Source organism: Chionomys nivalis, chromosome 17, assembly GCF_950005125.1.
Source record: "Chionomys nivalis chromosome 17, mChiNiv1.1, whole genome shotgun sequence".
Taxonomy (NCBI): domain Eukaryota; kingdom Metazoa; phylum Chordata; class Mammalia; order Rodentia; family Cricetidae; genus Chionomys; species Chionomys nivalis.
The window spans coordinates 39695022-39721258 of NC_080102.1; the positions used below are offsets into that span (position 1 = coordinate 39695022).

The 26237-nt window shown below is 48.2% G+C and overlaps 1 protein-coding gene and 1 pseudogene across 1 annotated transcript; both read right to left on the bottom strand.

Moving 5' to 3' along the window:
- Positions 1-345: 345 nt before the first annotated feature.
- Positions 346-4459, bottom strand: LOC130888902 (cytochrome P450 2D10-like; annotated as a pseudogene).
- A 9001-nt stretch (positions 4460-13460) lies between these two features.
- Positions 13461-24965, bottom strand: LOC130888380 (cytochrome P450 2D20-like). The gene is made up of 10 exons (XM_057791288.1): positions 24711-24965; positions 23804-23975; positions 23386-23538; positions 23146-23306; positions 22317-22447; positions 15021-15066; positions 14704-14845; positions 14323-14510; positions 13751-13892; positions 13461-13650 (listed from the first exon to the last, which is right to left on the bottom strand). The coding sequence occupies exons 1-10, from the start codon at positions 24897-24899 to the stop codon at positions 13472-13474; spliced, it is 1503 nt and encodes a 500-aa protein (XP_057647271.1). The 5' UTR covers positions 24900-24965; the 3' UTR covers positions 13461-13471.
- Between the last annotated feature and the right edge of the window lie 1272 nt (positions 24966-26237).

Sequence of the window (26237 nt, forward strand, 5' to 3'; positions counted from 1 at the left end):
TTCTCCCTCTTCCCCTCTTCTTCTAGCTCTCGTTTAGTTTTATGAGGCAGAGATTCTTGGTTCTGTAGTGTAGACCAACTTAGACCTTCCTTTATGTCCCAGGATATTCATACACACATAATCCTCTTGCTTGAGGCTTCCACGTGCTGAACCTGCAGGCTCGTGCCAACCATTTTCTCATGACATTAGCTTGGGGAGGGAAGAGTAGCTTGTCAAAGGTTGGTTGGAGACTGTTGTCTGATGATCCAGCAGAGGCACGGATTGAGGTTGGAGCAGGAAACAGTGGCAGCTACCAGACTGGTTTACTGTGCATGGTTCAGCCCTAGTTACAGAACAGGACTGGAATTAGTGTCCCTGCTGGCGCAGCACAGCACAGAGCTGGTAGGGGGAGGGGAAACTGGAACTGGGAAATTGCCATGGTTGCTGGGTCGGGGCTGTGCACTGGGCACCGAGAAGCTAAAGCGCTGCAGGAGGCAGGTGAAGAAGAGGAAGAGCTCCACGCGGGCCAGGGGCTCCCCCAGGCAAGCTCGGCGGCCTGTGGCTGGGAGAGGAACTCAGTAGTCAAGGGTCTGGCCTCACAATTCAGGGCATTCTGAGAAGGGGGAGGGAAGCCAGGCATCCCACAGGACCTGCTGAGAATGGCATGAAGGCCTCATGTTTCACAAAGCAGCCCTGGGCATCCAGGAAGTGCTCAGGATGGAATTGGAGGGGCTTCTCCCAGACAGTCTCGTCCTTCAGCACTGAGGACAGGTTGGTGAGGAGGGTCGTCCCCTGGCAGGAGGCACATGGTGTGAACATGGATTGTGATAGAGCTGTCAATACCCTGGTTACCATGATCACATGCACAGTCTCTACCTCGTACATTTGATCCTTTCATGTAAGCTCAGCCCTAGAAGCATCTCAGGCCTGCAGAGGATCCTGTTACAGGTCTGCATGAGTGCCCAACCCTGACCCTGTGTGCAGTGCTTCCCAGAAGCTCCTTTGGTTGTTCTCATTGGACAGTCCTCGCTCCTGAGGGCTCTCAAGGCTGCAGTGTGCGTGCACTCAGGCAGGTCCTGCGAGCACGTTGGAAATCTAGGCTAGGTTGGTCTTGTTCTTTTCCGCCCTCGCGTGCTAATGTCATAACGTAATAGGGCCCGTTCCTGCCTCGGGGACGAGGAAGCCCTGTACTCAATGTCAGAGATGTGGTGCTTGGCAAATTCAACGGGGAGATGTCCCCAAAGCGCTGCACCTCATGAATGACAGCATTGGTGTAGGGCATGCGGGCCTGGTCTGCCATCTCTGGGCTTCTCGCCTGCCCTATGATGTCATCAATCTCCTGTTGCACACGGCCTGGAGGGACAGCATTCCCTCAGTGAAGCGTTCCCAGGGGCTTCCCTCTGCTCCTCTCTTACAACCATGCTAAGGGCTGAGAGTCCGTGTAAGAAATATGTCTGTATGGCATGGGTGGTTCAGTGGTAGAATTCTCGCCTGCCACGCGGGAGGCCCGGGTTCATCCAGTCCCTTGGGGCTGGAGAGATGGCTCAGTGGTTAAGAGCATTGCCTGCTCTTCCAAAGGTCCTGAGTTCAATTCCCGGCAACCACATGGTGGCTCACAACCATCTGTAATGAGGTCTGGTGCCCTCTTCTGGCCTGCAGACATACACACAGACAGAATATTGTATGCATAATAAATAAATAAATATTTTTTTTAAAAAAAAGAAATACGTCTGTGAGTGCTGCTGGAGTCTGGGTTAAGTTAGTGCTGGGAGCAACAGGTATCTGCAGAGTGTGCCTCTCTTTCCTCCTTCCCAGCCCCAGCCAGGCTCACTCTGCACATCCGGGTGTAGGATCATGAGCAGCAGGGCCCAGGACAGTGTGGTTGAGGTCGTCACCATCCCTGCACTAAACAGGTCACCCACCACCATGCGTAGGTTCTCATCATTGAAGCTGCTCTCAGGGTTTCCCTTGGCCTGGGTCAGACAGAGAAAGTAGTCTCCGTGGGGAGAGAAGTCTGCAATGGCTTCCCATTGTCCCCAGGCAGCCCAGGGGCTGGTTGTACACAGGACCCCACTCATTTGGCCTCACAACTCACAGGACCTCAGCCCACAGCCACTGACCCCACCTCTTTCAGCTGCCAATCACCTTCTCCACTTCTGCCAGGAAGGCATCAGTTAGGTTCCGGGGTGGCTTTTCAGGGTCCCTGGTCCTCCTGTGCTCAGTCAACAGGTTTTCTACCATGGCCACGAAGTTCCTCTGACCTTCAAAGACCTTGTTACCCAGCCCTGGGATGCGCAGGAGCATCGGAAATGAGTTCAGAACCTGTGACAGCCACAGAGGAAGTCTCAGTGCTTCCACTTTTAAAAATTATTATTCATTATCGTATATGCATCGGATATTGTACTCAAAACAGGTAATAGGACAATGCATAGGGTCCATCGTCTCTACCCTACATGGCTCCTAGGCCTCAAACTCAGGTCTCCAGGCTTGGCCAGCCCCTTACCCACTAACCATTCAGTTGTCCTCAGTGCCCACCTTGACCAGTCTCAGATCCCAGCCTCCTTCCCCGTGGACCCGGAGCCTGTTTGTCCACACCCACCACCCGCCTCCTCCTCAGTTCCAACCTTCAAGCTCTCTCAGCCTGGGTGGACAGGGCTATTTTACTCTGGAAACCACAGGCTTGTGTGGCTTCCATGTAGACAGAGGGTACAGGGTCCCTCTCTTTCTAGAAACCCTGACTTTGATCCACTTCTCCCCTCCTGTTATCTGATGTTAGTCAAGCTCCAGGAAGTTTCCATGATGGCTTTTGCACACAGTTTCCTCTGTGACCATGGATAGCATAGCAGTGGCTCTGCAGGCTGCTCAGAGCCTCCTACCTCAGGAATGATGCCAGAGGTCTCTTTCAGACTTTCTCCCGGGACTTTCAGCATTCTAGTGAGGTTAGGGTCTTCATACTCGAAGCAACGAGCAAAAATGAGGGACGCGACCACATTGCATACAGACTTGTTCAGGAAGGTGCTAGGATTGAAGGGTTGTCCTGGGGGTGGAGACACAAGCAAGTTGCTGTGCTGCTCCTGTCTCCCTGAGCCCCTCTGCACCCCTCACCCATCACCCACCAGCCTGGTCGGCGAAGTTGTCACAGAAGTGGCCTGCCTCGTCCGTCACCCACTGCTCCAGTGATTTCTTGCCCGGGCCGAAGTTGCGCAGGGTGGACACAGAGAATCGCCGCTGCTCTCGCCACTCAGGCCCATACGATGCAAGAACCACACCTGTAGACACACGCGTGTTACTAAGGACCCCTGGCTGTGCTGTCCTCTGCTGCCATTGCTCTTCTTGTCTGGGTTCCTACCCAGGAGCCTCTCAGAACTTTGCTACCGCAATCCAGCACTTGCCTCCTGGGTAGTTTCTACCCAGGATTTCAGTGGCTTTTTGTTGAATTGCTTGACCACATTACAACCAACATTCATGTTTTAAACTTCCTCTGTCCATTGCCGTATCTCCAATGCCAGCTCCAACGACACACACAGCCCTTTACCTTGGGATCTGGGCTTCAAACCCAGGTATTCAAAGATGGGTATTCGAGGGCGGTCAGCAGTGTCCTCTCCTTAGGTCACTAGCACGTCCCGCACCGCCTTCAGTCCATTGATCACAACCACGGGCTTCCAGGCCATCTGCAGGCTGAACACGTCACCATAGCGCTGTCCCCTCCTCTCCTCTCCTCTCCTCTCCTCTCCTCTCCTCTCCTCTCCTCTCCTCTCCTCTCCTCTCCTCTCCTCCTCCTCTCCTCCTCTCCTCTCTCCTCTCCTCTCTTCCCTCCCACTCTCTCTCTCTCTGTTTGTATGTGTCTTGGTTTTTATTGAACCTTGTCCCTGACAAAGGCGATCTACATCCGCAGCATGAGTTCTGCGGATGTAGATCAGGTTCTTGTCACACGATGGTCTCTGTCATTTATTCAGCCTTTGTTTCTTGGTTGATCAGTCTCTCTCCTAACTGTGTTCCACATGGAGCTGTGTAGGCAGAGTTCTCTTCATGGAAGAGGCCTCTGGTTAGGATGGGCAGCCCTGAGGAAAATGGAAAGATGTCTCTGAGTTTCTCAACAAATATTACTTCTCTGCTGGGTACTGCTGGGAATACAACACATGCCAACTCATGATTCCCTAGGGTCAATGATGGTGCAGACTGTGTCCTTGCTGGGGATGCAGACCTCTGAAGATCAAAGACTCACAAGTCCCAGTGGAATCCAGGCAGTTGATCTCTGCTGCTCCCTCCAGTGTGGCAGAAGGGAGACAGGAACCGAATTAGAGGAGATGAGCCGAGTCCACAACATGCAGCTCCTCAGCTACGAATGGGCACTGGGTCATCTCCTCTAGACTGCACCTGCTGCCCCTTCTCTGCCCACATCTGTGTCACCAGGGCCTGTGGAGGACTCCTTGCTTGTTGACATCCTGAAGACCCAAGTCTGCTCCCTGTTTCCGTTCATGACCTGGCTCTGCCCAACCCAGTTAAGCAAGTTGGCACCTTAGTTTGGAGCACAGACAAGGGTCTTTCTCCAGCTCCAACTTGGCCTGAATCTTAGTCAGGATACCAGCCTGGGTCGTGGTCAGGAGTGAAGAGACATTCATAGGCTCAGGCTGGTGGTTTCCTCCTGGTTTGCTCCAGGACCCTCCCAGGGTAACTTCAGAGACCCAGTGGCTAGGCCTGGATGCTAGTTGTCACACCTTCTGCCTCGCCTCAGGTCTCCACCTCTCTTCTGTGTGTCACGTGTGATGACGTGAAAGAGAAGCCATGGTGCTGACTGGGTCTGATCTTCCTACTTCAGGCTGAGTGAGGCCCTGAGAGGTAAGTGCACCGAGCAGGTGAGGGGTGTCACACACTGTATGTTGTACAGGTTCCTGGTCTGTCACCAGCTCATGGGAGATGACCTGGATGCTCTGGTAACATCTGCCTGCTAGCACTGTTTGCTTCCCTTCATCCTCAGTCCATGGCCCCTCAGCCACGTGAACACTTGTGTCCTGTAAGATCAGTGTGACTTCCAGGAGGACTTAGGTCTAGGTATTCATGTCAGCTGCACAGGTGTGCTGTGTCTGCAACAGCTAACTTGAACTTGAAGTCCCTTGTCATCTGGGCTCAGGGGTGCTTCAAGTTCAAATCCTTTCCATACCTGTCAACAGATATTTTATCACTGTCCTTTGGACTCCACAGGAAGAGGACAAATAGAAGCTGGGCATGTCTGTCCTGGACTGTCCTGTGTGCCCTTTCCCTTTGCTGTAGACCGCCTCGGCGGGTTACTCTGTCTAGGGTTTGTAACCCGCCTGGCTGGCCAGTTATTCCAGGGTCACGGAGAGGCACCACCTGAAAGGCATAGGCTGATAAGGGGAAGGAGGCTAAACGTATTTGTCAAAGCCTCCGTTTATTAGGGTCATGGTTACAGCTTATATAGCCCCTGAATGGGGAGCTTGGGGGGCTGGAGCACGGGGTCTTGCCACGTGGTCTACGCCCGTCACGCTCGTCACGTAGTCCGAGAGGTTACGATGGGTCAGGTCACGATTCCTTGGTCGGGAAGTCACAAGGTGACACACCTAGTTGCCTAGATAGTTTGGAATGTGAGGCAGGTTCCACTAACAGATAGCTCTCAATTAACAGTTAATTTGGGTGTGAGATAGGCTTGGTCAATAAGACTATTCTCAATACAATTGAGAAGTGAAGCCCTCTGCAAAAACTCCTCACGGCGGTGCTTCCTGTAAATTTTGGGGGGACACGGCTCCTGACACTTTGCTGGCTTCAACTGCCTGGGTTCACTGGAGTGAAGACCAACAGCGCCACCTAGAGCCATTCCTAGATCTGTGCTTTCTTTCCCTAGGCCTGGTGGGAAGTGCAAAGTCAGTCAGCATGGGAAGAGTGATGTGACTCACTGGGGTGACTGTGATGCTTGGGAAAGCTGATTTGGGCAAAGGAGGGCCTGGGGTTGTTTGGGGTTGATGAAGCCTTTGTTTCAGGATGGTTACTTCAACCCTATATGGTTTGAGGCCACAGTGGGAGCTTGGGTAATTATAATAGGATGTTATCAATGCTATCAATGGCATACAGTTTGTATGTAAAGAATTGCAGAATTTATACATATTTTGACTTAAATGACAAGGTAAATGTGAGAAAACTAACAAAAAACAAACAGAAAGGTATAGGGAATCAAAGTACAGCAGAAGAATATCAGTTAGGTCAAGAGGGAAATGGCTTGGAAGAGCAAAGAGTCAGTTCTCAGGATGGAGGGCTTTGGTCCCAAGGATCCACAGCAATTGAAGCAGCTGTGTATTAGTGGTCTTTGCTTTAAAAGTACTCATGTTAGCTTAGGAGAACATTTGGAAACATTGGATACATTGAATAGATGGTGTGTTAGTGAGAGACCCAGGAACACAGAGTTCCTAGGACTCTGATACTGTGACTTCCTGTTGTGTTGAAGAGATAGATCAGGGATGGGCTGGACCAAACAAGGATGATGGATATGTAGGGATGTGTGCTGGACCACAAGGGCCACATTAGGACCACATTAAACAGATATGTAGTAGAAACAGTGAGCTACAGAGATTCTGTAAAACCTGATGCACATTTAACACTAAGAAAATGTTTGTAGATTGTGTTATAAAATATACAGGAGAATAATAGTTTGGCCAGACTGAGACCATAGAGGTTGTAGAAACTGAGTGGAACCTAGAGTGTTCAGGACAGGACCTGGAGGCAGGAACTGATGCAGCGACCATGGAGGAGTGAGTGCTGTTTCCTGGCTCATAGTGTCATTTTTTATATCACTCAGGACCACCTGCCCAGGGCTGTCCTCACCCACAGTGAGCTGGACCCTCCCACATCACTGGTCAATAAAGAATGTGCACTGTGGACTCTTCCCACAGGACTCTCGCTTGTGCCAAGCTGACAGAACCACCACAGAGACAGTGAGTAGAGGGGGATTTATGGCAGTTAACATTGATGTTAAAAACGAGGAACTTTGGGTGGTGCAGAGGACGAGAGGTTCTGAGAGGAGGTGGGCAGGAAAGATTGATAAAAAAAAAACAAAAAACAAAAAACCAATGTCTCAAAGAAGTTTGAAGAATAGAAAACAAAAGCAAAAACCAACAAAAACAAAACAAACAACCCAATGTGTTCTAAAGAGAAAGAAATAAACAACAAAACAGAAACCCAGAGCTACTGCTGAGTCAAGGATGTAGCTCAGTTGTAAAGCATTTGTTTATGCATGTTTGAGGCCAGGGGCAGGGGTCAAAGATATCATCTCTACTTATTAGGATTTCAGCTCCACTGGGCCAGGCACAGGATGGCTTCTCTCACCACAAGCAAGGTTCCAGGATGGGGACAGGCAGGAGGAGGGTAGAGGGATCCTTGAACTTTGCAAGTTCTTCCTTTGTGCCACTGCTATGTTGGCTGTCCTGTGTAGTCTACTGAGAGATGGTTCAGCCCACAGGTCTGTGACCTTCACCTCCCATAGGTGTTCCAGGAAGGACTAGGGACCCCAGAAGCTAGAAATGCTGGAACATCTGGAGGGTGGCAGGCAGGCTTCCGCTGCAGGGACTGGTCCCTCCAGCTTCTCTTCATGGGAATGTCAGGTGGTAGAGCTCTTCTGGAAATCAGTATAGTGGATCCAAAACACAGAGAAAAGAAAATGAAAACTTAAATTATCTAAGTTTAATGAAAGAGAAATACCATGTGCTTCATGTCTTTTTTTTCTTCTTTTTTTCTGAGACTATATGCAGGCAAAATGGCAGGAGGCAGCTTGGGAGATGGCTCTGGTGTTAAAGAGCTTGCTGTGGAGGCAGAAAGATCTGAGTTCAGATCCTAGTTTCTATGCAGGCCTGGGCTTGGTGGTGCATGACAGTATCCACAGCTAGGTGGCAGGAAGTGGTTCATCCTGGGAAATCACTGGCCAGCTAGTCTAGCTGAATGGATGAGCTCCAGGTTCTCATAATAGTAGTATTATTAGTCATAGTCTTAATAATGTAGGGCTGCAGAGATGACTCAGCATTTAAGAATAGCAGCTGTTCTTCCAGAGGACTAGGTTGAATTTCTAGCACCCAGATGGCAGCTCACAGCTGTCTCACTTTAAGATCTGACACCCTCACATGGACAAACAGGCAAAACCCCAATGCGCATAAAATAAAAATATCAGGGAGGAGGACTTTGCAAGACACTGCAGATTGACCTCTAGTATCCACAGGCAGATTTACAGGCAGTAGCATCAACACAAGAGTGCTCGCACCCTCCCATATATGTACAGCATAGATATATACACTCAGACACACATGCCACACACCCACACCTGTGGACACATGCACACACAGATGTGTGCACACTGACACATACACACACATAGAAACATAAACACTAGATATAAATACATGCACATTCACACACACAAATGCTCACACAAGATACATGTACACTTATTAGGATGCATGCAAACACAGAGACAGACAGAAACATGGACATTCACACATACAGTCACACATGTACACACATAGAACCACATGCATTCACACACAGAGAGACCCATGCACACACAGATCTACATGCCTACAGATACATGCTCACACCCACAGACAGACATATACACACAGACATATGCTCACACACACATTCATAGACACAGGTGCATACACATAGAAACATACACAGAGGTACCTGCACACAGACACATGCACATATACATGCATACACAACATTCACATACACCACCACACATGAACCTACACGCCCACATGCCTACACACCACGCACATGCCTATTCAGAAATGCACCTACACCATAAACACATATACCTACATAATGAGCATATGATTTCACAGTCATACACTCTGAGGCATGGAGCACTGCAGCATGCTGGCTGAGCATGCATAAGTCCTTGGGATCAATTACCAACACCATGAGAAATAAAATGGTAAGGCTGATAAATATAGTGATCTCTATCCAACATAAAAAGAAAGATGCTCAGACAAATACGTGGATTTGCGTGCATGCCAAGGAGCATGACCAGGGCAGTACTATAGCCAACTGTCTCAATGTTAATTGTATGCAGGATCCATTCATCCAGTGGTGCTGATCTAACCTTTAAAGACCCAAGTATCTTTTCCATTCTAAGTTGGCATTTTCCAAAGCCAGAGATTCAAAAGGTACTTGTCTGTGTCTGGGTCTGTTACTCCTATTTGCACAGCTTTAGCTAATCTTTGTAAGAAGTCACTAAAGAGTTCTCTCTGGCCCTGTTTAACCAAAATATATTATTTAACTCATTTTCCTAGTTCTTGAATCCTGTCCCAAGTATTTAAGGCTGTTGTGTGGCATAGGGCAAGATGTGTTCATCATAAAGAGCTTGATCTGGCGGATCAGCGTAAGTGCCTTCACCAAGAATTTGATCTTGGGAAGCCTCAAATCCTTTTGTTTTTCTCTGTTGTTCTAAAATTTCTTTATCTTCTCACCAATAGAATTTCCACAGTAGTTGTGGCCTGTTTTCCAGGACCACTGAAACCAATTAAAGCCTATCGTGTGGAGCAGTCTTATTGGTGGAAGCCCATGTCTTTACTATCTCCCTAACAAATGTTGAATGCAAGCCATAAGATACTACTGCTTGCTTAATTTCTTTTAGATTGTTCATACCTATAGGTTTTCATCTACATTCTTTGGATCCTTTTGGGCATTTAGAACTTGATGCTTTTTCAGAGGCGATTAGAGGGTAGTAGGAAACTGAAACCCTGGGTGAGTCATCTCTGACTCCGACATATACTGGTGATGTTAACTCTTGTCCATGTACCTGCATCAGCTCTGATAATTTCCTCAATTGTTTCAATTTTGTTTTACACTGCCTTTTGTAAACCCTAAATCTCTTGACCTATATATATTTCTAGTAATCTCATTGATGTACCTAGCCTCTGGTCCTCATTCTACACAAGTGATTCCAAGGTATGAAGTTTTTCCTTTAAAGATAACATCTCATCCTTAGACATTATTTGGATAATGTGCAGATTGCCTTCCTAGAGAGATACTCTATATGCTAACCTATCTTAACTTTTTAAAAACAGGTTTTGATTGTCATATTCAACAGCATGAATTCTTTTAGATAATTTCTCAATATCCTTTGACACGGATTGAATTTTGTCTGTCAAATTAATGTTATACTTTTCAATGATATTAATTTTTTCAGCTAACTTTTGATTTTACATGGTATTAATCCTGTCAGCTAACTGTTCATCAATAGTCTGTAAAGACTGTATCATTTATAAAAGTGCCTCATTCTTGGCTCTGTTATCAAACCATTTTCTTAAGGTGTAATATGAAAAAGAAAACCAAGTCCCAATATCCAATAAATGGATGCATCAGAAAAGCCATATGAGCCTTGCAGAATAGATTCCATGGTATAAACAAAAAGGTTATTAAATTCCAGAATGGTAATATTATCTGCAATCATATAATTTTCAAATTTATTAATTCACTTTTCTTTATTAAGAGATTTCGGTAAATTGTTGTACTTGTAATAATCTTTATTGACAAGCTGCTGTCATGATTGTGGCTGCATGGTGGAGAGATGGGACCGGCAGTGGAGAGATACAGCCATTTGGTGCCTGGTTAAATACTGACAAATATGCTTATGGCTGCATTTATAATATAAGACACCATGTCCAAGTGGGCTGTTATCTTAAAGGCTATTGGTTGAAGGAGTTCCCTTGACAGACACCAATGAAAATGGGTGACTCAGGGGATCCAGCCTTTCAGAGTACCTCTGCTGCCCTTGCCTCTGATGATGATAGTATACTGTACAAGCTGGGCAACTGGAACACAAAGCAAAAGCATTGCCAAACATTCCTAAGACAAGGAATCCTTTAGGATTCCTGCTTCGCAGAAAAGTCTGTCAGACAGTCTAGTCCTGTGACCAAAGACAGATGCCCCAATGGTGGGGAGGAACCTTGAGTGGCTCTCCAGACAGCCAACTCTTTCTGCCATTTCTATAGTTTTGGAAGTTCTTTGCTTTGTACTTCCTTTTACTCAGCTACTATTATGTCCTTCCCAGGATTCTGATGGAAGCAAAGACAAGATAGTTATAGATAAACAGAAACAGGTTAAATTAAGTTTAAAAAGCTAGTGAGTCAAGCACTCATAATTAGTGATAAGTCTCCATGTCTTTATTAGGGAGCTGGGTGACTGCCCAAAGAAAACTCCAACTATATCTGACTCCTTTACACTCCACCTACCAGCAGCCATGTGCTGCCACACTTCCTGGTCTTTCCATCACACTTTTCACTAAGAAAGTCCAAGTAACCCAGAGCCCACAGAGCCTGTCGCCAAGAAGATACTGAGTTTTTTATGTGGCGGTCCAACTCCCTGTCTCTCTGGTGGCTTTGGCACCATTGTGTGCTTCTAGAGGTACTGCAATTTCCGTTGCTCTTAATTGACGTGTGTGTGTGTGTGTGTGTGCAAGATATACTGCATGTCCCTACCCAGCTGTGGCAAGGGCCTGGCGGGTAACTGAAATTCCAGAAATTGCACCATTGAATCAGGTCCACCATTAAAAGAAAATGACCATGAATATGACCACAGGCCACTGTTCATCTCCAGCCAGCTACCTCATGGGCACATCGCAACTCCTAGGTCTTTCTGCAAACATATTAAATTAATCACTACAACCACATAAGATCAGGAAGGAGAAACTGACTTCTGGTTCCCAGTAAAGGTAGCAAGGCTGTCCTTTGTCTTATGGTTTGAGTTGAGAGCCTGTTTTCAGTCTGAGTGATAAGAGGAGCCAGAGCACTCTAGGAAGGTTTGCCTCAGTTCCCCACCTCTTCTTCCCTCCCCAGGTGCTTACCCTCTGGAGGGCATCAGGAGATGGGGGAAGACTCCATGGCAGCTGTGCATGCTGGTTATGTTAGGCTGAGGACTGTGAGCTTGGAGCACAAATGTCCAGTGAACTCCTGTTTCAAGGGACATAGAAAAATCACTTATCTGACACATCACACATGCAGAGCATAAGGAAATATAGGACATCACCTCAGACTAGAGTAAGACCTTCCAGATCCACTAAAAGGGGAAAGAGGAAGTCCGCATGTCCTGACAGCGAAGCATACTGACTTCCTGAGGACCCAGGCTTGATTCCCAGGACCCGCAGGAGGTTGACAACTAACTGTGACTCATGTCCCTGGAGATCACATGTGCATTCCTGTCCTCCTCAGGCGCCGTACATGCAAGCAAATACTCATGAATTTAATAGTAATAAAAATAAAGGGTGAAAAAAGGGAAGAAGAGAAGCTGACAAACAATGTGGCTATTCCTGTAGGCAACAAGGAGGAGGACTGTGAAGTAAAGTTACCCCAGCTTGGTGAGTGTTTGGTCCTGAACATTACAAAATTCAATGTCTGACTACTGATGGGCTGTGTGGCCTTCCCTAACATTACATGACAGAGAGTCAGTGGGAGGACATTTTTTTTTCCACAAAAGCAAAATCAAAATCAGTCTGCACTCTGTTGTGTTTCAAGGCATGCTATAGATTTCAGGGTCTTTGGGATACTTCTGTCTGGTCTCAGATTATATGGAGACTAAGATGAGCCTTGAGAGGTACAATATGCCTCCATGTTCTCCCTGGTCCCAGAAACTCCCAAATTTCCAAGATTCTTGAACCTTCATAATGAGTATAACGCATTATATCTGTCCTACAAGCTTGCCAGGAGCACTTTCCTCAGTCTGTGAAATGGTCCCAGACAGCACAGCAGGATCCTGCTCATCCTCCTGGATTCTGTCACCTTTTGCTACAGCAGATGTTCTCCTGCATCCCTTCACCGCAGCAAGCCTGGGCTGTGAGGTCTATCAGTGAGAGACCGCTTGACCATTTGTGGCACTTCAGGATCTCAGGAACCTATACAACATCTGTCATCAATACAAGAATTGTTCAGATTTCCAGCACAAGCCATTCACATTTCCTCACAAGAAACATAGAGTATTGATTTCTGTCTGTGGCTTGCCACCAACCTAAGAGCCATAGATGGGTCTTACCTGTGATCTTGGGTCAATCATTGAACACCAGCACAACAAACTTCCTACTTTGTCCAGATGCTCCCCCCATTCTCCCATTTTCCCCTCTTCTGTCTCTTCACCTCCTGACCTTCTCCACCTGACATATTTTTTTTTTTTTTGAGAAAGGATCACATTAGATATTTCAGGCTCTGTAATTCAGGCTGGTCTTGAACATGCAATCTTCTTGCCTCTGCCCCCCTTGTGCTATACTGCAGGCCTGTGCCACAGCTCTTGCCTCAGTAAACACTTTTCTCACAACATTAAAGTTGTTCTTAGGGGAGGTCTGGGGCAAAGGGGAAAGACTGATTGTAGCCTGTTATCTTGGGACAAGTGGAGACAAGGATGGGGTTGGATCAGAAATCTGAGTGGCAGCCACTGATCAGGTTTATTGGACATCAATCAGCACAAGCTGGGGAGAAGGATGGAGCTGCTGTCCTTGCTAGCGCACAACTGCACAGAGCTCGTAGGGGACTGGGGTAACTGGAAATGAGGAGATGCCATGGTCGCTGGGTCGGGGCTGTCCACTGGGCACCGAGAAGCTAAAGCGCTGCAGGAGGCAGGTGAAGAAGAGGAAGAGCTCCATGCGGGCCAGGGGCTCCCCCAGGCAAGCTCGGCGGCCTGTGGGTGGAAGAGGGGCTCTGTCAGTCTGGGGCCTGATGGATGCTCTGCCCTCCAAGGCACCCTGGGAACAGACATGGAGACAGGCATCCCACAGGACCTGCTGAGAATGGCATGAAGGCCTCATGCTTCACAAAGTGGCCCTGGGCATCCAGGAAGTGCTCAGGATGGAATTGGAGGGGCTTCTCCCAGACAGTCTCATCCTTCAGCACTGAGGACAGGTTGGTGAGGAGGGTCGTCCCCTGGCAGGAGGCACACAGTGTGAACATGGATTGTGATGGGTCTGCCAATACCCTGGTTACGATGGTCACATGCACAACCTCTTCCTGCACACACAGGGTTCTTTCATGCACCTCAAACTCAGATCCCCTTGGTACCATTTTCTGGTACCATTCAAGGCCATATGAGAAAGCCACCCTAAGTACCCAAATCAGAAGCTGCCCCTGTGTGCAGTGCTCCCTGCAATCCTGTGGCTTATTCCACTAGCCATCCTCTTCCCTGGGGAGTCCTGAGCAATGGCTGCAGTGTACTCACACCCAGGCTGGTGCCTTCACTATGTGGAAATCCAGGATGTTGTGGTCTTGGCCTTTATAGCTTTTTTTTTTTTTTTTTTTTTTTTTTTTTTTTTTTTTTGTCTAGTGGTGACCCTGGGATGACAGTGACCATGCCTACCTTGGGGATGAGGAAGCCCTGTACTTCAATGTCACGAGATGTCATATGTGGTACATTGGTTGGAATGATGTCTCCAAATCGCTGTACCTCATGAATGACAGCATTGGTGTAGGGCATGCGGGCCTGGTCTGCCATCTCTGGACGCCGCACCTGCCCTATGACTTCATCAATCTCCTGTTGGACGCGGCCTGGAGGAACAGCCTCCCCTCAGTGAGGCAGTCATTTGGTGACTCTTCCTTGACCACCACTGGATGAATAAGTGACTTAAGACTGCCATCAGAATTGTGGGAGTCTGGGTCAAGGTGATGCTGGAGCCCCCAGATTCTCTAATACTCCTATCTTTCTTCCCTCACCCTCCCTCACAGGCTCAGCCAGGCTCACTCTGCACATCCGGGTGTAGGATCATGAGCAGCAGGGCCCAGGACAGTGTGGTTGAGGTGGTCACCATTCCAGCAGAGAACAGGTCAGCCACCGTCATGTGCAGATTCCCATCGTTGAAGCTGCTCTCAGGATTCCCCTTGGCCTGGGCAGACAGAGAAGGTAGGCTCAGGAACACAGGGAGTAAACCCCAACATGATCCACCATTGTGTTCAAGACCGCAGGTGTTGGGGTCATGGATGACATACAAACCCCACTTGCCTGGCATCACAACTCACAGAACACTTCAGCCCTGTCCCCATCTTTACTGCTGTTCTCACCTTCTCCATCTTAGCCAGGAAGGCATCTGTCAGGTCTCGGGGTGGTGTCCCGCGCAACCGTCTCGCCAGCAAGAATGACGCGGCACACACAGGATCCTTCTGCAGAAAGCTTTAATGCGTCTTGAGAGGGAGAGCATAAGCTTACAGAGCGGAGACCCCAGAGGACCAAAGCCCAATCCTTTTATAGGTTAATAGTCCTCGCCTCCGACGTGTCACGCTCTGACTGGTTGCAGCTTGTCAGCCCATATGACGCCACGGGAGAGGCAGAGAACAAGGGATGGAAATTTCAGTTGGTGCTGCCGAATGCAGGCGCCATCTTGTAATGGAGTATGCAGGGGTGGCTCCTCACATCTCCCCCTTTCTAATATATTAAGGCAAATAGGCTTCCCAGATTATTGAGGGTAGAGACAGTGGTCATACTTCCCACAAGCAAACATACAGGACTTGTACGAAAGTCATCCCTAGGTTTATCGAGACCCGAGATGCTCTCGACCTGTCCTCTGCCGTTTTTCTGGGAAAGGGAGATTAAGGCAGGCAACCCTTATGCAGTACAACATGTCTCTCAGAGAGGGTGTTATAGCAGCAACTCTCTGTGCGATGCGCTTCGCTCAACACCCCTCTTGGGATGAAAGGCCAGACACTCTACCCTGTGCAATGAACCTAAGTTCCGGGTGTGCAAGAGCTGTCCAGCGAATAGCCTATTGCTTGAGCATAGTTAGCCAGATGTCAGGGGGGGCCCCCTGTTCTAGGGCGACAAGAGCCTGTGCAATCACCACCTTGTCTCTTTTGTTTTGGGTTCTGAGCCTGCAAACCAGCCAGAGGAGAAACACCATTCTGCAGCAAACAATCACACCAAACAACCCCACCCCCACCCATCCTTTGAAATAAGAAACAGTCGAGGAAATCTAGGAAGACAGCCCCTCCATGAAGGACAGATCAAGGCGGGTAGAGTTGATCTAGACAATGGCGGCTCTCAACTCGCGAAGCGTCTGTTCAAATTCAACGGTCCAGTTCTGCAAAATGAACTGCAAAAGACTTATAGACAAATTAGCTGCTCTGGTAAAATTTTCATACTGAATGGAAGTAACACATAGGCCAGGGAGCTTTTGTTCGTAGCCCAATTGTGCCATCTGCCATAGATGACTGTAGCATTGATTACAATATTACTGTTAGATTCCCATCTAGCCTCTTTTAGCCAGGCTGAGGATTGGTTACAGGAATCACTATTATTTTGTTCTTTCACCAGGAAGCAAAGGCTCCCTTTAAGGGAGATAGTCCTGTTTTCTTTAAGTTCTTGAATTTGTTCATCTTTGGGCAGAAAGGCAAGTCCCAGTTCTTTATTAGTGTCAAAAAATCGGGGGAAAACTTGTGCATTATACATTACCGGCATTGGCAATGGGAATGTCGACATTATTCCCCAACGTGGCTCCCCTTGAATTACCAGAATCTTAATCATCAACAGCATCACAAGAAGCGCCCTGTTCTTTTTCTTTATGTTGCTGGTCGGTTTCATTTTCCTGCTCCAAGACAGTTCTGGTGAGTCTCTCAGGGACCCAAAAGGGATTTTCTTCATCCTGTGGAAAAACACAAACAGCTCCCCTGGATCTTATTAAAATAGGATCCGGGCCTTTCCATTCATTAGTCAGCACATCTTTCCATTTTACTAATTCCTTAGGCCGCTGTGGGTCCGAGCAATGTCTCTGTGCTGCGGTTTGATCATTTTCATCCGAATTTAAAAAATTCACAGTAAAAAGTGCTACAGCAATAGCAACCCTCGGTACTGGGGGTAAGTCCTGTACAATTCCCCCTTTTTGTTTTATGAGATAAGATTTAAGCGTACGATGTGCGCGCTCAATAATACCTTGTCCCTGAGGGTTGTAAGGCAAGCCTGTAACATGTGTGACTTGCATCTGTGCACAAAATTGTTTAAATTTTTGAGAAGTATAAGCAGGTCCATTATCAGTCTTGAGGCATCTGGGCTTTCCCCAGGCACTCCATGCCTCGAGGCAATGTTGAATAACATGGCAAGTTTTTTCCCCTGTAAGTGGCGTTGCATGGAGAACACCAGAACAGGTGTCTATTGACACATGAACGTATTGTAACTTTCCAAATGAGGGGACATGAGTAACATCCATTTGCCACACCTGTAGTGGTAAAATTCCTCTGGGGTTGATACCTGTATGACGAATAGGAAGAAACTGACAGCAATTGTGACATTGGGTAACAATATCACGGGCTTCTTTTCTGGTTAAAGAGAAGCGCCTGCGTAAAGTCTCAGAGGTGACGTGGAAGTTATTATGAAAAGCCTTGGCAGCTTGTAAGGGTGAAGCAAATGCGGCTGCAGCCAGTCGCGTGGCTTTGTCTGCCAAATCATTGCCAAGGCTCATTGGTCCAGGGAGGCTCGAATGGGCCCTAATGTGAGTGATAAAAAAAGGAGCTTTCCTATGCAGTAGACAATCCTGTAATTTTTGAAAAAGAAGTGCCACTTTGCTTGTGGATTTTATAATCCCGGCAGTTTCAAGCAAGTTAACAGCATTGACTACATAAAAGGAATCAGAAACAATATTGAGAGGGCCCAAAAATTTTTGAAAAACTTCCAACACCACCAGGCACTCCACTATTTGAGGGGAGGTCTCTGTATAGGATCGTGAAAACACCCTGGAGCCTACAACGTAGGCTCCAAGACCGCCCTTTGAACCATCTGTATACACCACCAGCCCATCCTTCAATGGGGTGGGTGAAGTCACTCGGGGAAAAACTATAGGGTGTTCCGCAGCAAATCGTATCAAAGGATGTTTAGGATAATGATTATCAATCTTTCCTAAAAAGGTGGTGACCAAAATGGCCCAATCATCAGAAGTGGCAGCCAATGTTTGTACTTGGTGGGAATTATAAGGAACTATAATGGAAATGGGGTGCTTGCCAAAATGGCCAACAGCTGCCTTCAAGCCTTTAAGGGCAATTTGAGCTATGGCTGCAGGGTACCAATCAATTATTTTATGAGGGGAAGCATGTGGATGGACCCATAAAAGCGGCCCATTTTGCCAAAGCACTGCAGTGGGCAACTTCCTTGTTTTGAACACGCATAGGGAAAAGGGTTGGGATGAATCTATACGGCATAATTGTGCCCCTTCAATGGCCCTTTCCACTAAAAGGAGGGCAGCTTCGGCTGCAGGGGTTAAAGATCTGGGGGAGGTAATGTGGGCATCTCCCTCTAAAATATCAAATAAGGGCTTTAGGTCAGCAGAGGGAATCTTTAAAAATGGGCGAAGCCAATTAATATCTCCTAACAGCCTTTGAAAATCATTTAAAGTACATAAATCATTTCTGTAAATTTTAAGTTTTTGTGGAAGAATCTTATCTGGAAAAATTAAGGAACCTAAAAAATGCCCAGAATTAGCAACTTGGACCTTTTCGGTAGCAATTTGGAGGCCCCAAAACTGTAAGGTCTTAAGTAATAAAGGATAGGCTTCTTGAAGAAGTTTTTGATCTTTATGACATATAAGCACATCATCCATATAGTGAATAACTATTAGCATTGGAAATTGTTCTCTTATTGGCCTTAGGGCCTCTTGTACATACAATTGACACATAGTCGGACTATTTGCCATGCCCTGGGGCAATACCTTCCATTGGAATCTCTTATCAGGTTCCATATGATTAATGGAGGGGACAGTAAATGCAAAACGTGGTCTATCAGGAGGATACAAAGGGATGGAGAAAAAACAATCTTTGATGTCTAATATAATTAAGTTCCAATCTTTGGGCAAGGTGGAAAGCACCGGGAGCCCCCGCTGCACAGCCCCTAGGGGGTGCATTTGTTCATTAATGGCTCTTAGATCATGTAGCAAGCGCCATTTTCCTGACTTCTTTTTGATGACAAAAATCGGGGTATTCCAAGGGGAGGTTGATGGTTCAATGTGTCCCAAGGCTAGCTGTTCAGAAATAAGGCTGGTTACCGCCTTCAATTTTTCAGAGGTCAGTGGCCACTGGGGAACCCACACCGGGGTCTCTGTTTTCCATGGTATGGGTTGTGCTGCCCCAGTGGCGCCTAGGAAAAACCCAGGCCCTGTCTTCCTTGGTTGGGGTCAGGCGCCACAGGTTCTGTCCGCCCTTGTCCTAGGCGCCCTAGTCCTTTTCCCACCTCGTACCCTATCTTTCTCATAATATTGATTGCTTGTGGTGAATATTCATTAGATAAAGTAAGTCCCATGGCTTGCATAACATCCCGTCCCCATAAGTTAACAGGCAAGGCTAGTACATATGGGGTGAACCGTCCCTCCTGTCCTTCCATGGTCCTCCAAATAAGGACCGAGGAGCTGATAGTTGGGTGAGCATTATATCCCAGTCCTTGTAAAGAATGTGACGCTTCAGTAGTTGGCCAAGATTTGGGCCACCAATGGGAGGAAATTATGCTTTTGTCCGCTCCGGTGTCCAAAATGCCTTCAAAACGCTTACCATTAACCCAGAGGGACAACTTTGGCCTATCCTGGAGGCTAACAACTAAGTAAGCTGAATCCTGGCCTGAGGATCCCATCTGTCTGTCTTCTGTTTTCTGATGAGCATCACCTGGGAGGAGCAGCAGCTGAGCTATTCTATCTCCTTTACTAATAGAAAAAACCCCATTAGGACTGGAACATAATACTTGAATCTCAGGGACATGTTGATTATCAATTATACCAGGATGGACAATTAGTCCCTGCAGGGTGAGCGATCCTCGGCCTAAAAGGAGACCTACGCTCCCTTGTGGCAATGGTGTAGGCATCTGAACAGGGACAGGCTGCACCCCCATCTGGGGCATTAGTAAGAAGTCGGAGGAGGCGCACAAGTCCACTCTTGTTCCGTTTCCGGGGGAGCCTCGTCTGTTGCCTTGATAAACCTGTTCCCATATTTTTGTGGGCCCTGGGATCGAGGGCCCACTGCCCCGTTTTTTGGATTCTTATTCACAAATGTCTCCATAGGAGGGAGAACTCTGCCCTTTATATCCCTTACTGAGCGACATAGCTCAGCTTTGTGGTAGCCCTTACCACAGCGGGTACAGAGTGTAGGTGGAGCCCTTTCTCTTTCTGATGCTCTACAGTCCTTTTTAAAATGCCCCGGCTTTCCACATTTAAAGCAAACTCTTTTGTCAGGCCCTTTAAGGGGGCGCTTTTGAGACTGTAAAATGGCAGCAGCCAATCCTACATTAGTAAGGGGACCACCAAGTTCTCTACAAATCCTGAGCCAATCTTGTAGTCCTTTATTCTTTCTTGGGGCTATGGCCGCGCGACATTCCTGAGTGGCGTTCTCAAAGATAAGCTGTTCAGTAAGAGGCGCGGCTGTTTCAGGATCACCAAAGATGCGCCCTGCTGCCTCTGTCATTCGCGCCACAAAATCTGAAAAAGGCTCCTGGGTCCCTTGAATAATCTTAGTGAGCTGATTATTCACTTCCCCCTTTTTGGAGAGTGCCTTCCAGGCCCTAATGGCCATATCAGCAATTTGCCGATATGCACCCCAGTGATAATCTGTTTGATTAGCTGCAAAACGCCCTTGACCTGTCAGGAGGTCGAACGTCCATTGTTGCTGTTCTGGAGTCAGAGCCATAGCATTGGCCCTGGCTTGCTCCTGTGCAGCTTCATGCCAGAGAGCTTTCCATTCCAAATATTGGCCCATGCTGACAAGCGATGCTTTCGCCACCGTCTGCCAGTCAGCTGGGGTCATGGCGGCCATGGCCAGCCTGTCCAATTGTGCTAGAGTAAAGTTGGCTGTTACTCCATATTTTCTGACCGACTCTGCCAATTCTTTAAGTTGATTATACTCTATGGGTGCATGCACCCGTCCTCCCTCTGCGCCTTCAAAAACAGGATAAGCAAGGTGTAGTTTTCTTTTTACTTTCTCCGGGAGGAAGGAGAAGGACTTCCGGCGCATTTCATAAGGAGGGGGCGCTGAAGGGACTACCTGCGGGGAGGCTGCATAAGGCTGCCGCTTTCGGGGCTCTCTCTTACTCCGCAAGTGATCATCAGGATGATACCTCTCCTCCTCATATCTGGCTTCTTCCTCCTCTAGTTCAGCTTCTTCCTCAGGGTCTAAGTCTTCTTCTTCTGAACTTTTAGAATCATCGGAGCTATCGGCAATTAAAGCTTCAAGCTCTTGTAAAGGGTATAGACTAGTACTTCCTTTCTTTCTTACAACAGGCAAGGGACCTCTAGGGTCCGATGCATACACCCCCTTGTCATTAGACGCACCGGGGGGGCCATTTTCCTTAATTGGGACTGGTTTTTTCTTGCGCGCGCCCAACCTCTCACTACGCTCAGTTTCTGACATGCTATCCTGGACTTCTTCAAGGACATTTCGTCCCTCCGCTACAACAGCCCGACAGGCTTCATCCTCTAAACAGTTCTTAATAAGTTTCCAAATGGCCCTTGTCCCCTGTCTCAATTCCCCTTCTGCCAGTTTTTTATCAAGATCTTTACCTAATTTATTCCATGAGGCAAGAGTCAAGGACCCGGAGCAAACATACCAGGGAGCCACCCGATCAATTTCTTTGACAAAATTTTTAAGTGTCCGATTGGCAACTTTTATGTCTCGTTGCTTTAACACCGTTTCTAGCGCTGTAACGATAGACTGAGAGGAGCCCATGATAACAAGCAGACACCCGCGGCTTATCTACGTCCGTCTTACAAGTGTGAAGAAAATGAAAGTAAACTCCGCGTACGGCTCTTTTATCTACAAGAGACTGAGGCACGCAACAGAGTGCTGCCGCTTATCTACGTCGGACTTAACGCACCTAACAATCATAACGGTGAAAGCAGAGCATAGTAGCACTCCCAGGACAATCACTATGGCTTCAACACTATCTTCCTAAGGCAGCGAGAGGTCCAAGCCAAAATCCAGAAAGGACATACCTCTCTGAGCGTATCCACCTGCAGTTCTGAATCCTCCTTGAATCCAAGGGATCTCCGATGGTGCTGACGATGTTGAGGTTCCCGGGATTTCGGCACCAGTTGTCCCGCGCAACCGTCTCGCCAGCAAGAATGACGCGGCACACACAGGATCCTTCTGCAGAAAGCTTTAATGCGTCTTGAGAGGGAGAGCATAAGCTTACAGAGCGGAGACCCCAGAGGACCAAAGCCCAATCCTTTTATAGGTTAATAGTCCTCGCCTCCGACGTGTCACGCTCTGACTGGTTGCAGCTTGTCAGCCCATATGACGCCACGGGAGAGGCAGAGAACAAGGGATGGAAATTTCAGTTGGTGCTGCCGAATGCAGGCGCCATCTTGTAATGGAGTATGCAGGGGTGGCTCCTCACAGGGTGGCTGGGCAGGGTCCCAGGTTTTCTTGTGCTCAATTAACAACTTATCCATTGAGTTCATGAACTCTGTCACCTTGGGGAAGGCTTTACCTGGCAGCCCAGGGATGTGAAGGAGCGCCGGGACTGCGTTCAGCACCTGTGGAAAAAGCAGGCCTACTGTTTTTATCCTAATTAAGAATCATTAGTGTGTGTGTGTGTGCCTGCATGTGCACTCTCACACGTACATGCGCACAAAGACTCCTGTTTGGAGTCAGAGAACAATTTGTAGAGTAGGGTCTGTCTCCCATGTGAGTCCCAGGATCCAGCTCAGAACTCCGGGCTTCCTTGGGAAGTTCCTCACCCACAGGTCATCTCTCTTGATCCTGGATGCTACTTCTTCTGCTCAGTGTTCGCCTGAACCAGACTAGTTCCAGGCCTCTTTTTTCCTTTTTCTTTCCTTTTCTCTTTTCTTCCTTTTTTCCTTCCTTCCTTTCTTATTTTTTCTTTTTAGTTCCCTGCCTCTCCCATAAAGGACTCAGGGTCTGTTTGTCCCCAGACATCACCTGCTTCGTCCTCAGCTCCTTAAGGTTGTCTTAAGGCCAAGGTGAACAAATGCCTATTTTACTCTACAAACCTAACACTCTTGTGTGGTTTCCAGGTAGACAGGGGGCAGGGCCTTGACCCCTTTCCAGAGTTCCTGACCTTCCTCCCTTCCTGTTATATGAGATTTGCCAAGGTCAAAGTCTTTCTTCCTGCATTTGACTATCCCACAAGGCTGTCGACCTATTGCCCCTGAATGAATATTCATTCAGATAGGATTTACAGCATAAATGCACACTCTCCTGAGCCTCATACCTCTGCAATGAAGCCAGTGTCCTCTCCCAAACTTTCCTGTAATGTTTTGAGCAGCCTACTGAAGAAAGGGTCTTCATACTCGAAGCGCTGGGCATAAATGAGGGATGAAATCACATTGCATGTACCTTTGTTCAGGAGGGTGATGGGATTAAAGGGTTGTCCTAGGAGCAGAGATGCAAACAAGTCATGACATTGCTCATAAGTGCCTGCCCATATGGCTACCATATTCCCATCACCCACCAGCCTCCTTGGTGAAGGCGTCACAGAGGTGTCCAGCCTCCTCCGTCACCCACTGCTCCAGGGATTTCTTGCCCAAGCCAAAGTCTCGCATGGTGGACAAAGCAAATCGCCGCTGTTCTCGCCATTCAGGTCCATAAGGAGCTAACACCACACCTGCAGGGACATCTGTGTGTAACCAAGGATACGTGGCTGTGCTGTCTGCCCTGCTCCCAACATTTCCCTGTGGTCAGTCTGAGCCATCAGCGCCCCAGCACTTTGCTATCACAATCAGCACGTGCAACTTTGGAGGCTCCACCCTCCATGCAGTGATTTTCCTTCCATTATCTGAACACATCTCCTCTATTAGGCCCTGTTCATCTTCTGGTCACTGCTCCTCAAGCCCTATTCTCTCTGCCCTGTCCCCACTATAGCTCTTTGCCTTTTGCTTTGGGCCCATAGCCCATGTGATCATAGATGGGCATTGGAGGGCGGTCAGAAGTGTCCTCGCCACAGGTCACCAGCACTTCCCGCACTGCCTTCAGTCCATTGATCACGACCACGGGCTTCCAGGCCATCTGCAGGCTGAACACGTCACCATAGCGCTGTCGAAGCTGCAGTAGAGGGACAGAATGCTTAGAAGATGGAGATCCCTAGCAGACTGGAAGATCCATGCACAGCACATGTATCTCTGTGTGTATGTGTGTATGTGTGCAAACGTGTGTTCATTTGCATGTTACACATTATAGAACCTTGATCCTGCCCTGTGCTGGTCAAATGTTCTAACACTGACCTACATCTCTAGCCTGAGGTATGATACCTTGTGATTGCACAATTCTTTCTTCTAAATCACAAAGTTCTTATAGTAGTGCTTATTCAGAGGTCACTTTGCCAGAGAAATATCCTTCATACCCCACTACACATGAAAAAATTTCAGGTTCCTGCGATGGGCAGCAAGGCCTGAGACCTCACAGCAGCAAGAGATTATAGCAGACACAGCCTCACTCCTTACTTTGCTTTCCAGACTGACAGGCTACACTGGGAACTTGACTCCTCCCCTCTGTCCCTGAGACCTAGCCCGCTGAAGGGATCACAAGGGACCTGGGGCCTCCCTGACCTCTATCCTGTCCAATCACACTCCACGCCTGCCTCCATGGCCTTTTCCATATTGAACCTCTGCTCTTAGAAAGTCCACAGTATCCTCAGACCCAGAAGCAACTGCCACAGGGCAACCACTAAGCCTTCTTCCTCTCAGTGGCCATCTTTCTGTCTATCCTGTTGCTTCTGCACCACCGCGTACTGCTGGGGGCACCATGACCTCTACTGCCCTCCACCGCCATCTCTCTCACCTTGTGCAAGCTATACGACATGTTCTCAAAATCCACATGCAGGAGGTTGCCCAGCCCAGGTAGGGGCACAGGACCTGGAGGGTAGCGGGAAGTCCAGAACTTGCGTCGGTGCATCAGGTCCAGCAGGAGCAGGAAGATGGCCGTGAACAGGACCACAGACCACAGGCTATCTCCAGTCAGCAGTGCCATGGCTGCCCCTGCTTCCCAGGCTGGTTGGGGAATGCCTGATCCAGACACCTAGGATCAGAAAAGACACTCTGAAGACAGACTGGGCACCTGGTCCCTTATGAAGGGGAGAAAGCTGCACTTTGTTCTCTGCCTTGAGCCAAGTAGGTGTGTTTATTGTTCAGTCAGGTTATATAACAAGACGTCGGGCAAGTCCAGGGCAAGTCAGCCTCAGAGGTTCATGCTCTCTCTTCTCTCGATAGATATTATCCATGGGAGTAGCTTCAGCTTCTCCTCGGGGAGCTGAACACAGTGGTTATGTAGGGTTTGGCACTGTGAGCACCGTGGGCAGAGGATCAGTGGACCCTGCCTCATGGTGCAGGATCACAAGGAATAGCAAAATCAGTGTGTGATATGCCACACAGGCAGAGCTCTGGGGGCCTGAGGACATTGTCTCAGAATGGATCTAGATCACTGAGGCTCCACTGAACACTTGGTTCAGAGAACATAAGTTTGGAGGACAGACACAGACATTTCTCCTGCTTCAAATTGGCCTGAATGGAGCTGTGAATGGGGTCAGGACACCAGCCTGGGTTGTGGTCAGGAGTGAAGAGACAGAGACAACTGTGCTCTGGTCACTCATAGGCGCAGGCTGGTGGCTTCTGCCTGGTTTGCTCCAGGACCCTTCCAGGATGACTTCTGAGACCCAGTGGCTAGGCCTGGATGCAAGTTGTCACACCTTCTGCCTCTCCTCAGGTCTCCACCTCTCTTCTGTGTGTCACGTATGATGACGTGAAAGAGAAGCCATGGTGCTGACTGGGTCTGATCTTCCTACTTCAGGCTGAGTGAGGCCCTGAGAGGTAAGTGCACCGAGCAGGTGAGGGGTGTCACACACTGTATGTTGTACAGGTTCCTGGTCTGTCACCAGCTCATGGGATATGACCTGGATGCTCTGGTAACATCTGCCTGCTAGCACTGTTTGCTTCCCTTCATCCTCAGTCCATGGCCCCTCAGCCACATGAACACTTGTGTCCTGTAAGAGCAGTGTGACTTCCAGGGACCTGGGGTCTTGGAATCCATGTCAGCTGCACAGGTGTGCTGTGTCTGCAACAGTAAACTGCAATGGAGTCCTTGGTCATCAGGGTTCAGGGTGTTCCCAAATTTGCAATTCTATATATACCTCTCAACGGATGATTAATCATTGTCCCTTGGACTCCACCGGAAGAGGACAAATAGAACCTGGACATGTCTGTCCTGGACTGACCTGTGTGCCCTTCCCTTTGCTGGCTTCAACTGCCTGGGTTCACTGGAGTGAAGACCAACAGCGCCACCTAGAGCCATTCCTAGCTCTGTGCTTTCTTT